The sequence below is a fragment of the Globicephala melas genome, chromosome 7 (assembly GCF_963455315.2).
Source record: "Globicephala melas chromosome 7, mGloMel1.2, whole genome shotgun sequence".
In the NCBI taxonomy this organism is placed as follows: domain Eukaryota; kingdom Metazoa; phylum Chordata; class Mammalia; order Artiodactyla; family Delphinidae; genus Globicephala; species Globicephala melas.
The window spans coordinates 55,664,139-55,677,533 of NC_083320.1; the positions used below are offsets into that span (position 1 = coordinate 55,664,139).

At 39.1% G+C, this 13,395-nt stretch overlaps 1 protein-coding gene across 3 annotated transcripts; it reads right to left on the reverse strand.

Moving 5' to 3' along the window:
• Positions 1-474: 474 nt before the first annotated feature.
• HNRNPA3 (heterogeneous nuclear ribonucleoprotein A3) lies at positions 475-10,271 on the reverse strand. 3 transcript variants are annotated; one of them, XM_030851217.3, is made up of 11 exons: positions 10,175-10,271; positions 8,041-8,163; positions 7,805-7,951; positions 7,504-7,714; positions 7,078-7,167; positions 6,899-6,994; positions 6,724-6,804; positions 6,093-6,233; positions 5,093-5,215; positions 4,935-5,004; positions 475-4,842 (listed from the first exon to the last, which is right to left on the reverse strand). In XM_030851217.3, the coding sequence occupies exons 1-10, from the start codon at positions 10,178-10,180 to the stop codon at positions 4,952-4,954; spliced, it is 1,071 nt and encodes a 356-aa protein (XP_030707077.1). In that variant the 5' UTR covers positions 10,181-10,271; the 3' UTR covers positions 475-4,842; positions 4,935-4,951. The 3 variants fall into 3 exon arrangements, with proteins under 3 accessions (XP_030707077.1, XP_030707060.1, XP_030707050.1); XM_030851200.3 differs by having other exon boundaries at positions 475-2,127; positions 10,109-10,264; XM_030851190.3 differs by having other exon boundaries at positions 10,109-10,264.
• Between the last annotated feature and the right edge of the window lie 3,124 nt (positions 10,272-13,395).

The window sequence follows — 13,395 nt, forward strand, 5'->3', positions numbered from 1 at the left end:
TAGTTTACTACTACTTAATTTTATTAAAGTTTTCCCCAACCCACCTTCACACCACAAAATGCTCAATTGCCTTTCTCAAGATTAAGAAACCAAGTACCTCCAAAAACAAAAAACACACAGTACCTTCCAACATTTTGAACCCTCATTTCACCATTCTCCCAAATTACCGTTCACATAATTGTCCTTACCCACAATTTTTCTCCAAAGAAAGTTCACTGACTCACCAATCACCCAAGTATCTCATGTATTCTGTCCTTTAAGAATTAAATCCTTACATGGCAATAAGCTTTTCCCCCACACCTACTTCTCATGTGATGTTTTCCACTGAATAAAATCTACATCCTTTAAATCAACTGATAATGTGAAGGCTCATGCCAAGTTTCCTGTTTTTTACTTACTGGTAAAGTATGCAATGTCCACCTATACAGCATTTAAGTCACATGAACACTGTGAAGTGACAAAACAACACACACATTTCTAAAAATATTTTAATGAAAAAGTTCTTTCTGTAAACATTTCATTATACTACAAATGAAACATTTGAATCCATTACAGACCACCTCTTAAGTCTTATAAATCAGAGTAAAACATTGAGATTTAAAAGTAATCTTGGATATTTATATAGGCTAACAATCCTTACATTACCCCTGCACATTAGCATGCTTACTCACTACTTTGTGACATCAATTACTGGAATTCCAAGAGATACTGGCATTTAATTAGAAATGTTTCAAATGGTGACTTACATATTAGAACTCTTAAAACCAAGTGTATTTCAACTGTTCAGTTCCTTAACAAACGGTCTTTGTTACCAGATAGTTTTTGTTCTTTAGGACATAAGTGTAAAATGAGCTTTTTCAATAGAAATGTAGTGTGGGAAGCTGTAACCTATGAGCTGCTTTGACAAAATGAGTTAAGGTTTGCCTTGACCATTTTTCCCTTGTATAACTTCCTTCGTTTACTGGTGTTATGACTTAAGAGCATCGTATTTTTCAGAAATGACAGTGGAACTACATTTAAGTAAAATCACTTTATTTCATAAAGGAGATGGACTGCAAAAGAACAATGCCTTTAAAAAAGAAAATATTTCCTATCTTAGGAAGTTTGCTTCATTAGAAACCATGTTGTAAAGAAAAATTATCATTAAAAGGCTATTTACCTTATTCAACACTTCATTCTATGGTGGTGTGTAGAAATTCAGTCCTGATTTAGATAGATACAGAAAGAGACCCAACCAGTTATTTTCTGAAAATAAAATCTGTGGCAACCTAACTGCTCCTGTATATAAATAACTTGACTTACTATAATTTAGAAACTAGTTTTATTTTAACCATCTGTCCCCCCCCAAAGTGTTATTTTTTAAAAAGTGAATTAACATCAAACCTCAAATTTTAACAAGCCCTTTTGGGGCAGCAATAATAGCCCTTATGAACAACCAGCATCTGATTTGTGTAGTAATTGGGTAATATTTTAACTATTCTTTGGGAAAGGTTGTCTTAAAAAGGAGCTTTAGTGGAATTAGGCCCCCACTGCCTCTGATTAACAGATTAAACACAAAGAAACCTAAAAAAGAACCAAAAGTTTATCCTATTAGTCCAAATAATTCCCTGAAGTCGTATGTGAGAGAACTTATTTATGTATGAGGCCACTTGAACGAAGACCATTTTTATATCTGTATAATCTGACAGTTTTGAAATTTCATTCCAAGATTTTCTTTTCTCTAGAATGAGTAATGAAGCGTAATGCTTCTGTTACATGTCATGCTTATTACAAAAATTCTTTAAAAAAAACCTGGTCACTCTTTCTCTTGTCAAAAATTGACTTTATCCTAAAGACACCAACAATGAATTGTATATATCTGACTCAAGATGAACACTCACGGTTACTGCAGGGAAAATTTTAAAACTGTTTAAAATGTGTTCAATGTGGTTCCAAGATAAACTTTTCAGCTGAACAATTTTGCCAATGTATCTAATAGTTTTAAAATATGTAATATAAATTTATAGGGAAACAAATGGTGTCATCAGGCTTTAGTGTAAGCTACAAACCTTACCCAGCCAGAAACCTTCGTATTTAAGATGGTAGGAAAGACATTCCTCATTTAGGCAAGTAGGGTTCTCATTCAACCTGCAAATCAAAAAAATTACTCTTACCTTGCTTTACAAAAAATTACTCTTTAATTAGTGAAAAAATTCAAATTCAAGCCTTACCTAATGCTTATTGCCCTTCCTTGCAGGTCTAAATGCTAGACCTAGTGACTGTGGCCAACTATCTCTCATTGGTGTTCCAAAAGGCGAAGAGCTCCTTCCTGCTAGACTTTCTTCGATATTTCAGTTGTAATAAGCAGATTTAACTAGCTTTTGGAAAGTTGCTCACTATCACCATAGTATCTTATGCCTTCACTTCTCTGTAGTTGAAGCTCTTGCTGCTGCCTTGTCATTCTTTATTTATGCTGACTTGTCCATACTCAAAAGGCTGCTGAAGTCCTGTCTTAGTGAGTCTCTCCTTTGATCCACACTGTGCTTAAAAAGCACATCTTAGGTCCTTTAAAGCTGGTTAAATCGCTCTCCTCATGGCTTAACTTTTCCACACTGTTCACAAGAACTAAGCTAATACAACTTATAAACAGGTCACATACACAGATTTCACCTGCTTATAGGTTGCAAACATCAACTTACTGACAATATTTTCACTATTAAACTAGTTCCAGAACACAGAAAGTTTGTTAACAGTACAAATTAACCTCATATGCCATTAAAGGATACTGTCAAGGTTGTGTCAAACAATTTCACAAACATAGAAACAGGAAATGTTAATCTCCCCCATTCCTTCAACCTTTATTATATGAATAAAAGAACTTGAGACAATTTAGCTTAATTTTAATAAAATGTTTCCCAAGCATTATTTTGACCAGGTACCCAGGTTTAAGTTATGAACATTGACAGTGTCCATTTATATAACCAACACTTGAAGTTGTTAAAGACTTAACCATTTTCTAATAATTAGCCTATTTTCTACACTGCTTATTCACATATGTCCATTAACAAATGGAATGTTGTCTGTTACATTTATTGGTTTGTGAGTGTTTTCTGGAAAACTGCAGTGTCTGTGAAGACCGATTTCCATGCTGGCATTGCATGCATCCAAATATTAATGCACAGAGGCACAGAATTAGAGCAACGAGAGCATATTCAAACACTAGCACGCCCCATCCCCCCTTTTATTGCTTGTTTTGCTTAGTACTTCTTAAAACAAAAATAAGAATCTCAAATTTAACGTTCAACTACCGAAGAAATAATAACAGCAGGGCACATACTTAGGGCTCGAATGAAATTTTAAGCACTAGCTGGCGCAAAACAGTAGACATTGGTTTATATATATATATATATATATATATATGACCTTGTTATCGAAGACTCTTCTCAACCAGGGTCTTCCAAACAAATTGTAAACTCATACCCACATGACTTAGGTTCAAGCATACACATGGAAATAACAGTGTGTTCTTTGGGATTTTTAGTGAGTACAAACTCTGACTATCCAAATTTGAATTCAGGTCTTGAGGAAGTGAAAAGCTTGTTTGTACTAAGCAACTGTGCTACACTTCTACTGCAGTAATCACTTGGGATGATTATATCTAGACTATCCTTGGTTTCATCCAGTATAATGCAGAGGGTACAAACAGGAAAGCATGCCAGCCAGTTAAGGGTTCAACAATGCATGATTTTTATTCTCTCGCTCTGAGAGCTTGTATCAAAAAAATATATATTAAACCAAGGAAAATAACTGAAGATTTATGGGCCTCTTGTGCTTTAAAAAGGAAAAAAAAAGGTAGCCACTAATTCGCTCAGATAGAGTACGCTTAGTGGTCCTGTATTTTGAAGATTTTAAGAATGTTTCTTAAGGTAGGAGGAAACGGAAAACATTCACTATCCCTTTCCAGAATTTAAACAGAGGGCAGGAGACATTCTTTACACCCAAATAAAACTATGGCAGCAGTTCACATGTGACCAAGGTGAATGTAGAATGGAGATGTTCTAAACACAGCTAGGACTCTCAGCAAAGCTAATACACTAAAATCATATGATTACATTTTGAAAGAAAATGCACAAAAACCAAATAGGAATTTTGAGATTTTTCATTTGAAGTAAATCTTAATGCTATTAAATTCACAAATATGCTAATTTAAATACCCAATTCTATTATCTAAAACACACATTGCAAACATACAAATATCTATTCTCTCCACATGTCAGAGCCCATTCATTTCATGGTTTGGAAATGGGGAGAATAGATCCCCTTAAACTGCAAGTCAGCAGGTGTTTCTTTACAGTTAACTTTAGCAAAATTCATACAAAATAGTAATTAACAATGATCTTCTTTACTTGTTAACTCACAAGGAAACACCTTCAAAACTGCATTTTGTTAAAGTTTCTGTACTAAAATGTAGAAAAACTGAACTACACAAATATTGAAAAGTTAAAAATTCCTTAATTTTTTATTCCTGGTACCACTACCACAATTTACAGGGCAATATACCTGATGTAATGAAAAGAAAAAGAAAAAGACAAAGCTACAACAGATAAAAGACCTCAGGAATGTACATCTAATTGACACTACATTGCATTAATCAATAGCTGCACTTTTTGCAAACTGTGGCTATGACAGTCCTGAACAAGAAGGGTTTCCTGTTTAAGCTGCAGTAACTTTTCTGACTATGGATCATCGTTCCTTCTGTGGCAGATTTTTACAGTTCCTCTAATGCATTTGGGACGACTGTCTCAAAGTAACCTGCAGCTTTCCTGACAACTCCTCGCTCTCTCTCCTGCTAAGAACTGTAGCCTGTTGAATAATACAGGATAAAAAAATTATTACACTCAGTGAACAGTTCCACATATTCTTTATCATCATGATAAAAATTTAAAGATACCTACCCTTTTCTTCTGAGTTTTTAGAACCTTCTGCTACCATATCCACCACTTCCACCACCAGATCCATAACCACCTGGAAACATACAAAGATTTTAAAGAATCACATGAGTTTTTAATTTAAAAGGCTATGAAAAATTTTGATAGAAAAAAAAATTATTTACCACCATAGGGACTTCCCGAGCTTCTTCCACCAAAACTGCCCCCCTTCATGGGTCCGTAATTTGATTGCTGTTGTCCACTGTAATTTCCAAAATCATTATAACTCCCACCACCACCATAGTTACCTGAAATTACAAAGGTTTTATTTGTGGCTGACCTACACAATTATTTTCCTTTTTTAATACATGTACTCGTCATCTTTTGACAATCGTGGCAGCATGTGCTCTGACACTTACACACAATGCTTTGAAAAGAGATTTTACAGAGCTACCAAACTCTTTTCACTACAGAGGCCCACTAGCAGGCCTCAAACATAGGCAGGAGAGGAAAAACAAAGAGTGAAAGCTGGCTCAAAACACTATGTATTTAGACAGCTACCGTATTTTGTTTATATTAGATGTTACACGCTAACACATTCTCTCCTTCATACCACTAAATAGCATCAAAATTGTGTTTGATTCACCGTAATTCTGATACCGTTTAACTTTTAAATCAACGACAAAAAAGCATTTCAAGTTGACTGTTAAGAAAAACCTGTTGTTGATACATCAATACAGTTCAACAAAACTCAGGGCATTCATAACGAAGTTCTTTATAGCATCGTGGAATGATGCAGAGCTGCTTAAGAGTCTGCAACACACCTGACATATTAAGACTCAAAGTATTTTTGTCACCTAGACTCCAGATGACACCCAATTCAACATGTCTGCACATTCAATTTACAGTTCCCATCTGTCCAGCTTAAAAGTACCTAGAGTTAACTAAAATTCACGCAACGAACATTACCGATAAATGTCCATTTCAATACAAAAATAAGAGTTGAATACACTTTGCCAATTTACTAAATTGCCAGCAAAATAAGAACAGTTTAATTTCTCACCATTTGAGTATTTTCTATTATAAAACATCAAATTTGACCAAATGCTGTTTTAACATGTTTTTAAACACCTGTAAGAAACTATAAAAACTATTGAATATTCAAAACAAGTGAAAGTCTACCACCTCCAAAATTTCCTCCTTCATTGTAACCATCATATCCTCCACCACCGCCACCATATCCACCACCTTGGTTTCCATATCCTGGTCCACCACCACCATAGCCTCCTCTACTACTGTAACCAGGACCACCGCCATAGTTACCACCTAGAACAACAAATTGGGTTGTCAGACAAAAATATAAATGTACAGAGGGTCAAGTTATTGAATGCTAGTTTACCATACTTTTAAGCCCCCAGAAAACAGGTCAATAAATTGATTTAACACTCTAAAGCCTGGTAATACCTGGCTAATAGAACAGCAAGAATCTGGGCTAGGAACAATTAAGATGAATGTTTAAATCTTTTGATATTAAAAAATTGCCTCAATTTTAAAAAATCTCCCTAAGGAAAATAGTGAACAGTCTCCTCTGAGACCTATAATTCCACCTCAACTGCTAGTACAATAAATCTTATCAGCCAAAAAGAACTAGGTAATGTTTAATCTTTAGGGCTTTAAGGTCTACTTTTCCATGATATTAGTTTAAAAGCATACTTTAATTGTCAAGCCACACAAGTTTTAAATTAGGAAAATGTAAACAAACACTTTCATTCTTAATAAAGTATAGAAACAAAATATCAAACATTAAAAAACGTACCGTCGCCTCCAAATCCATTATATCCACCATCACCTCCTCCATAACTACCTCTGCTGCCACCACCTCCACCACCATACCCTCCTGAAAAAAAGCAAAGTGTGAATTAAATGAATATATTCAACTTACCAATAACACTTAGGTAGACATGTTCTTAGAAATAAGGTAACTGCCCTACCTCTTCCACCAAAGTTTCCACCACGGCCAAAGTTACCTCCACCACCTCCAAAGTTTCCTCCACGACCCATAAAGTTGCCAGATCCACCTCCACGACCTTCAACACAGGCAGGAAAGTTCTTTAAGAACCTTACAAACATTACTCATCTCTATTTTGTATGTATATATGGTACTACTCACCTCTCTGTGATCCAGCAGATTGCATTTCTTGTTTAGAAAGGGCCTTTTTCACTTCACAATTATGACCATTAATAGTGTGGTATTTCTGAACTAAATTTTGTTTAATCAAACAAACAAACAAAAGTTATTTGATGTTTGGAAAAGCACACATAAATGATATCCTTTATCACTATATAACTTATTAAAACATCAAAAAGGTAGTGACTTTGAGTAGTGATAAGGGAGTGTTCTGGGATGTTAGTAACATTTATTTCTTGATCCAGATGCTGGTTACACACATATAGTCACTTCATGAAAACTAAACCATACATTTTATATGCTATTATTGTGCACAATACAAAAGTTATAAGCGATTTAGCAAGTTTAGTAGAGAGCTAAGAAGCCATTTCTGCTTTCCCATTCAAGTTCTGAGAAACTGCTACTTACCAACAATTTTATCAACTGTATCATGATCATCAAAAGTTACAAAAGCAAATCCTCTCTTTTTTCCACTCTGCCTGTCTTCCATAACTTCTATGGTTTCAATCTTGCCATACTTTTCAAAGTAGTCTCTCAAATTATATTCTTCTGTATCTTCTTTAATACCACCAACAAAAATTTTCTTCACTGTTAGATGGGCACCAGGCTTTACAGAATCCTACAAATAAAAAATATGTAAGTTAAAAAAAAACCCTCAAAAATTCTGCAACAATTTCACACGTCACACAACATGGTATTATTAAAATACCTCTCTAGAAACAGCTCTCTTTGGTTCCACTACACGCCCATCAACCTTGTGTGGTCGAGCACACATTGCTGCATCCACCTCTTCAACACAAGAGTAAGTAACAAAACCAAAGCCCCTGGAACGTTTTGTTTGGGGGTCTCTCATCACCTACAAAACAAAAATTTTAAAGCACTGAAACACACCTAAACAGGTCCTCTGCCCTCTTTCAAGAACCTTTTGTTCCCTTAATAACTTACCACACAATCTGTAAGTGTGCCCCATTTCTCAAAATGTTCTCTTAAGCTATCATCTGTAGTTTCAAAGCTCAGACCACCAATAAACAGTTTTCTCAACTGTTCTGGTTCCTTTGGATCATGACCCTGAGGAAACAAACCAATATATTTTAATTATTTCGTTTAGTAGGTAAATGCAAAGATGCACAAACCTTTTAATCTCCTACAAATAAACTTTTAACATCAAATTCCTGTACCATTAACACTTTCTCCAGTTAAAAACTGGAGTAGGATCACACACATCAACTGATTAAAGGGACCAAGAAAACCTATAACCAGACTTTGAAATGCCAACATCACTTAAAAATTAAATTGAAGCCCAAGATAATTCCAGAATCAGAAGTCCCGAAATTCTGAGCTACAACTACAAGTGTCTGGGGACAGATTATTTTAGAAGTGGCTACTGAGAAACCAGTTTCTAAGAAACCAGAAGTGTTGTAAATGCAGTGTTTCATCTATGCCATTTCTTCTCTCGTCTTCCCTCCTGAGTCTACACCCCCAAAAGCATATAATTATAAACCACAAGACTGTGAACTACAACTTAAAAATGGAGAAATTCACCACCTTCAAGCAAATAAAAAGGTGAAAATAAGTGTTTCTCAATGAAAGGCTAAACCAGCATTTCCCCCCAAAAAAACTATGGAAAAAACCAGCCACGTAAAAATTTTCTATTTGCATTTGTACCACGTGCCAAAAATGTTTTCAAAACCAACATTTTACTGGGTCACAAAAAGGGCAGTTTGGACTTACGTTAGGTATACTGTCTGACAAGGAACACAGTAAAAAAGAAATTGAGATTTAAAAAAAATTAAGATATGGCCTGAACTGTTTTACAACTTAACTAGTTCTTTAACAAATCACATAACTACCACTTAATACATATATGCATTAAGACAACTTTCATCCGAAGTCCTTAAATAGAGGCACTCACATTTACATTCTAAGATCTTCCTGTGTCTTCTAAAAGGAGAGACGTTAAGGCATTTAATATGAAGAGACTGTCACATGCCACGAAAAAATGTTAAATGATTAATAGCCTAAAGCGTTTATTCACTTAGTCTCATCTTTTCAAGTCCCGGTTAAATACATCTAATTAACAATACACAAAGTTGAGAGAAAGAAACAATAACCCACATGAAATTATCCCAAACAAATGAAAAATTCGACTCTGGTTGCAGTCCTCTGAAACAAAATTACAAGAAAGTAAAACCTGAGCCGACCCATCAGAATAGGAAAAACGAAGGTGAAAAAATTTCAACTTCCTATTTTACATCCACACTATGAGATGGGGCACTTCACCCACATGGAACGAAGCTACGTAAGGACTTTAGCAAAAACGGCAGATCAAGAAGTACTTTAAAACAGCAAAATTAAAAAAAAAATTATTTTCAACCGAGTGCTGCGACGAACAGAACGGGACGTAAAATTCTCCTTAGCGATCTTTAAGGCCTGGAAACGCGATGGGAGAACATCACTGAAAACACTAGGCCCCAAGCTTCGAGGCCGTTTGCAGCATTCTCTGCTGGGCCGCCTCCTCCCTCTTCCTTCCAATCCCACGCTCTCTCTCCCGGCGGCGGAGCCAGGCGGCGGCCATTGCGTGCCAATGCGCCATTTCGTAACGCGGCAGCGGATCAATGTCAATGTGGCCGCCGCCCGCCTGCTCGCTCGCCCGGATGTGCCTGCTCGTCCCCTCCCCTCCCCCACCGCCTCCTCCCAACTGCTCCCGCCGAGGCCCGCCATGCCGCCCTCGGCCTCGAATGGGAGGCCGCGCGGTCGGCGGGCCAGCTCCCCTCCTGAGGTCTCCCCAGCCACACCGCGCCTCCGAGGAAACACTTGTGCAGCCCAAGGAGACGGCAAGGCTGGCGAGAAGCCCCAAGGAAGCCTCCGAGGCCCGCTCCCCTCCCCCTCCCGCCGCCCGTCTCAACGCAGAGCGCGGGAGGGCCGACCCAGTCCACCCGGCCTCCCCACTCCCACCGAGCCCGGCCCCCCTTGCCGGCCACTACCCAGCAACCCCCCGCTCTCCCCCTAATACCTCCTCCCCCCGGCGGCGACGGCGACGGCCGGAGTCGGGCTGGGGGCGGCCGGGCGGCGGTTTTACCTCCATTTTGAGACCGGACTCGCCTCTTCCAACTCGAGTTCAATATGGGACCGAGAGGAAGAGGCGGGGCTAGCCGTCACGTGACGCGCTTTTCGCGCGCCGCCGGCCTAATGGGGGAGGGGCGAGTTGGGAAGGGGCGTGGCCAGCTGGGCGCGAAGAGGGACTGGACGAGCGGGTTGGTTGGCAGAGGACGGGGGCGTGGCAGGCCCCGGGAGCGCGCGCGCCTCGCTAACTTCCAGTGCGGCACCGCCCTTGCCGCCGTTCGCGCCCGGGCGGCTGCAAGGACGTCAGCTAGGCTTTCGCCAATGGTCGGTGCCCACGTCGGGAGAATGCCTCGTGACCGCGCGTCACCGGAGAAAAAGGCCTGTTTCCCTTTCTTCTCGCGCTTCTTTCCCCTCCCCCACGTGGGCCTTTCCGTCTCCATTATCGAATTCATTTCATTCAGGCGCCTGGATAAAACCACATTTTCCCTTCTTGTACTTTAGGGTTGTAAGAAAGCCCTCTCGGCCCCTCGGCGTCTCCTCGCACGTTTCCAAATGGCAGGGCCTGGTGTCCGTGACTGGGATGCCCACTGTGAGGGCCCGCACTGAAAATCCCTGACACTGACATATGTGAATCATGGGCATCTTGGAAAGGCCTCAAAACGTGGCTGAAACACTGAAATTTCACCCTTAATGAGCTGAGGCAAGACCGGTCGAGGTCAGTTAATTAGGTACTCACTGATATCTCAAGAAATATGTCGGCACTATTTTCTTACACTTATAGTTACTGTGGAAGGAGCCGAAGGAACTGTTCTCGTGGACTGGATTTAAGGAATGATTTACAAGATTGCTAGAAGTAAGAGCACCAGATATACTCCCTATTCGCGAGTGATTTTTACCTAATTATTTTCACGTGTGAAGTAAAACAAGATCAAAGAGTTGATCTAATTCTTTCTTGGCCTCCCAAGTGACTTTACGTCATTTGACCTTACTGAGCTTTAGTTTTAGAATTTTTTTTTAATGAAAATGGGGATAAGATTTGGTGATCTTCAACACCTATGACAGCTGTAAGGTAATAATCTGTGGATCCGTATTGAAGCAAAGGTGCTGGTAAAAGTGACCACAGTTGACAGGTCTCCCTACCATGCTAAGAAATGCCCTATATTTTAATGTAGCATTCCATACGAGCATCTCATTTAGAATTGATCAGGCCCTCCCTTGGAAAGATTAGAAATCTAATCAGTTATATTCTAAGTTGTTTGAAAAGCAGGTTGTTAACCAGTGGGGAATGGTCAGCTCAGAGTTTGGGGAAGAAAATGAGCACAAAGAATAACAGTTGTTGATGTTTATCTAGCATTGCCCAAGTGGAATAGTGTTTGATTTGGGAGACACGAACAAAAGGTACTCTGTTCTGGGGCAGAAACCAGTCACCAGGCCTTACTGTATCTTGGATGAAAACAACCCTCCAAGCAAAGTAACCCTCCTCTGGTTGCTCTGATTCTATTATCAGAAGCAAATTATTACATATTCTGCTTATCAGGTACTCCTGATAGCCAACAATAGTATTTGAGATATTGGGAAAATTTCTACTCTTAGTGTCTCGTTAATATGTAAAAGCTTTGTGAGTTTGATTACTATGAAATAGTCTTGAATAACTTGGTCACTTCTGAGTATGTAGAAAAACGTGACGTTAAAGACCTTAGGGAGATGGTATTCAAACCAAGGTACCTATGAGAAACTGCAAGAAAACTGATCACTTGGCTTCACTTTAGTGCATGTTTGTCTAGTTGTTTTCTAACCAAGTTATTTCTAATCAATAACTTCTGTTATTCTTTCTTTGAATTGTATGAAGTTTTCATATTAATTTGAGAAATGGTGGGGGATGGGATACTAAGTACTTCCATCCAGGAACACAGTATGTCAGTCCATTTGTTCAGGTCTTTTGTCCTACAGTAAAATGTGGATTCCTCCCAGATATGTTGTTCACACAGATTCTGTAGTTTTTAGACATTAGCTATTTTTTATGCTTTTGTCTAAGCCTCCTCTCCAGCTCCGGGGCCACATAGTATCTCGTACAAATATCCCTGTTGGAGTTCTTGACCCTGTTGGACACAGACTTGAACCTTGGCTGTTTTCTATCCTTGTAACCCTGGCTGTTTTTGAAATGTGAGAGACAGAGAGTATATGGGGTAGGGAGCAGAGGACAAGGGTCCTAGGGTGGGATGGGGTGGCAGACTGATTTTATGAATAATCTATATCAGGGCCTCTCAACTTCTTTCACATCACAACACATAGAGAAAATGCTAATTTTAAAAAAAAAATTTATTTTATGTATTTATTTTTGGCTGCGTTGGGTCTATGTTGCTGTGCATGGGCTTTCTCTAGTTGCAGCGAGCGGGGGCTACTCTTTGTTGCGGTGCGCGGGCTTCTCATTGCAGTGGCTTCTCTTGTTGCCAAGCACGGGCTCTAGGTACGCGGGCTTCAGTAGTTGCGGCGCATGAGCTCAGTAGTTGTGGCTCGTAGGCTCTAGAGCACAGGCTCAGTAGCTGTGGCGCACAGGCTTAGTTGCTCCGCGGCATGTGGGATCTTCACAGACCAGGGATTGAACCCGTGTCCCCTACATTAGCAGGTGGATTCTTAACCACTTCACCACCAGGGGAGTCCTAGAAAATGCTAATTTTTGTACAGCACACTAGGTTACATAAAAGAAGAGATTTAGAGGCATCTAAATGATGGTAAAAAAAAATTATCACATTTTCTTTAAATTAAATAATTATGATAAAGTAAAATACAGTGTATTAGGGAAGATATTAAAAATTGAATTTGGATAAAACTTTCAAATAAAAATTTTCCACATGTTTTAATAATTGACTTGAATTTGTTCCTGTGAATATACTTTGATATTAGATTTTATGGTTGAAATGACTTTATTCAGTTTCTGATCTAGACTTTTTTTTTTGTTTTGCGGTACGGGGGACTCTCACTGTTGTGGCCTCTCCCGTTGCGGAGCACAGGCTCCGGATGCGCAGGCTCAGTGGCCATGGCTCATGGGCCCAGCCACTCCGTGGCATGTGGAATCTTCCCGGACTGGGGCATGAACCCATGTCCCCTGCATCGGCAGGCGGACTCTTAACCACTGCGCCACCAGGGAAGCCCATGATCTAGACTTTTTTAATGATAAACTCATATTCTGAATAGTAATTATCAGTGAGGGACTCTGATCACCTAAGAGAGTGGGTG

What these genes read in the sequence shown, in the direction of transcription:
- HNRNPA3 (XM_030851200.3), bottom strand. Translation starts at nt 10,180, where the DNA reads ATGGAGGTAAAACCGCCGCCCGGCCGCCCCCAGCCCGACTCCGGCCGT. An exon ending in GCACACTTACAGATTGTGTG is followed by an intron (nt 7,952 to 8,040) that starts GTAAGTTATTAA and finishes TTTGTTTTGTAG; the next exon opens with GTGATGAGAGACCCCCAAAC. An exon ending in TGGAAACTTTGGTGGAAGAG is followed by an intron (nt 6,805 to 6,898) that starts GTAGGGCAGTTA and finishes GCTTTTTTTCAG; the next exon opens with GAGGGTATGGTGGTGGAGGT.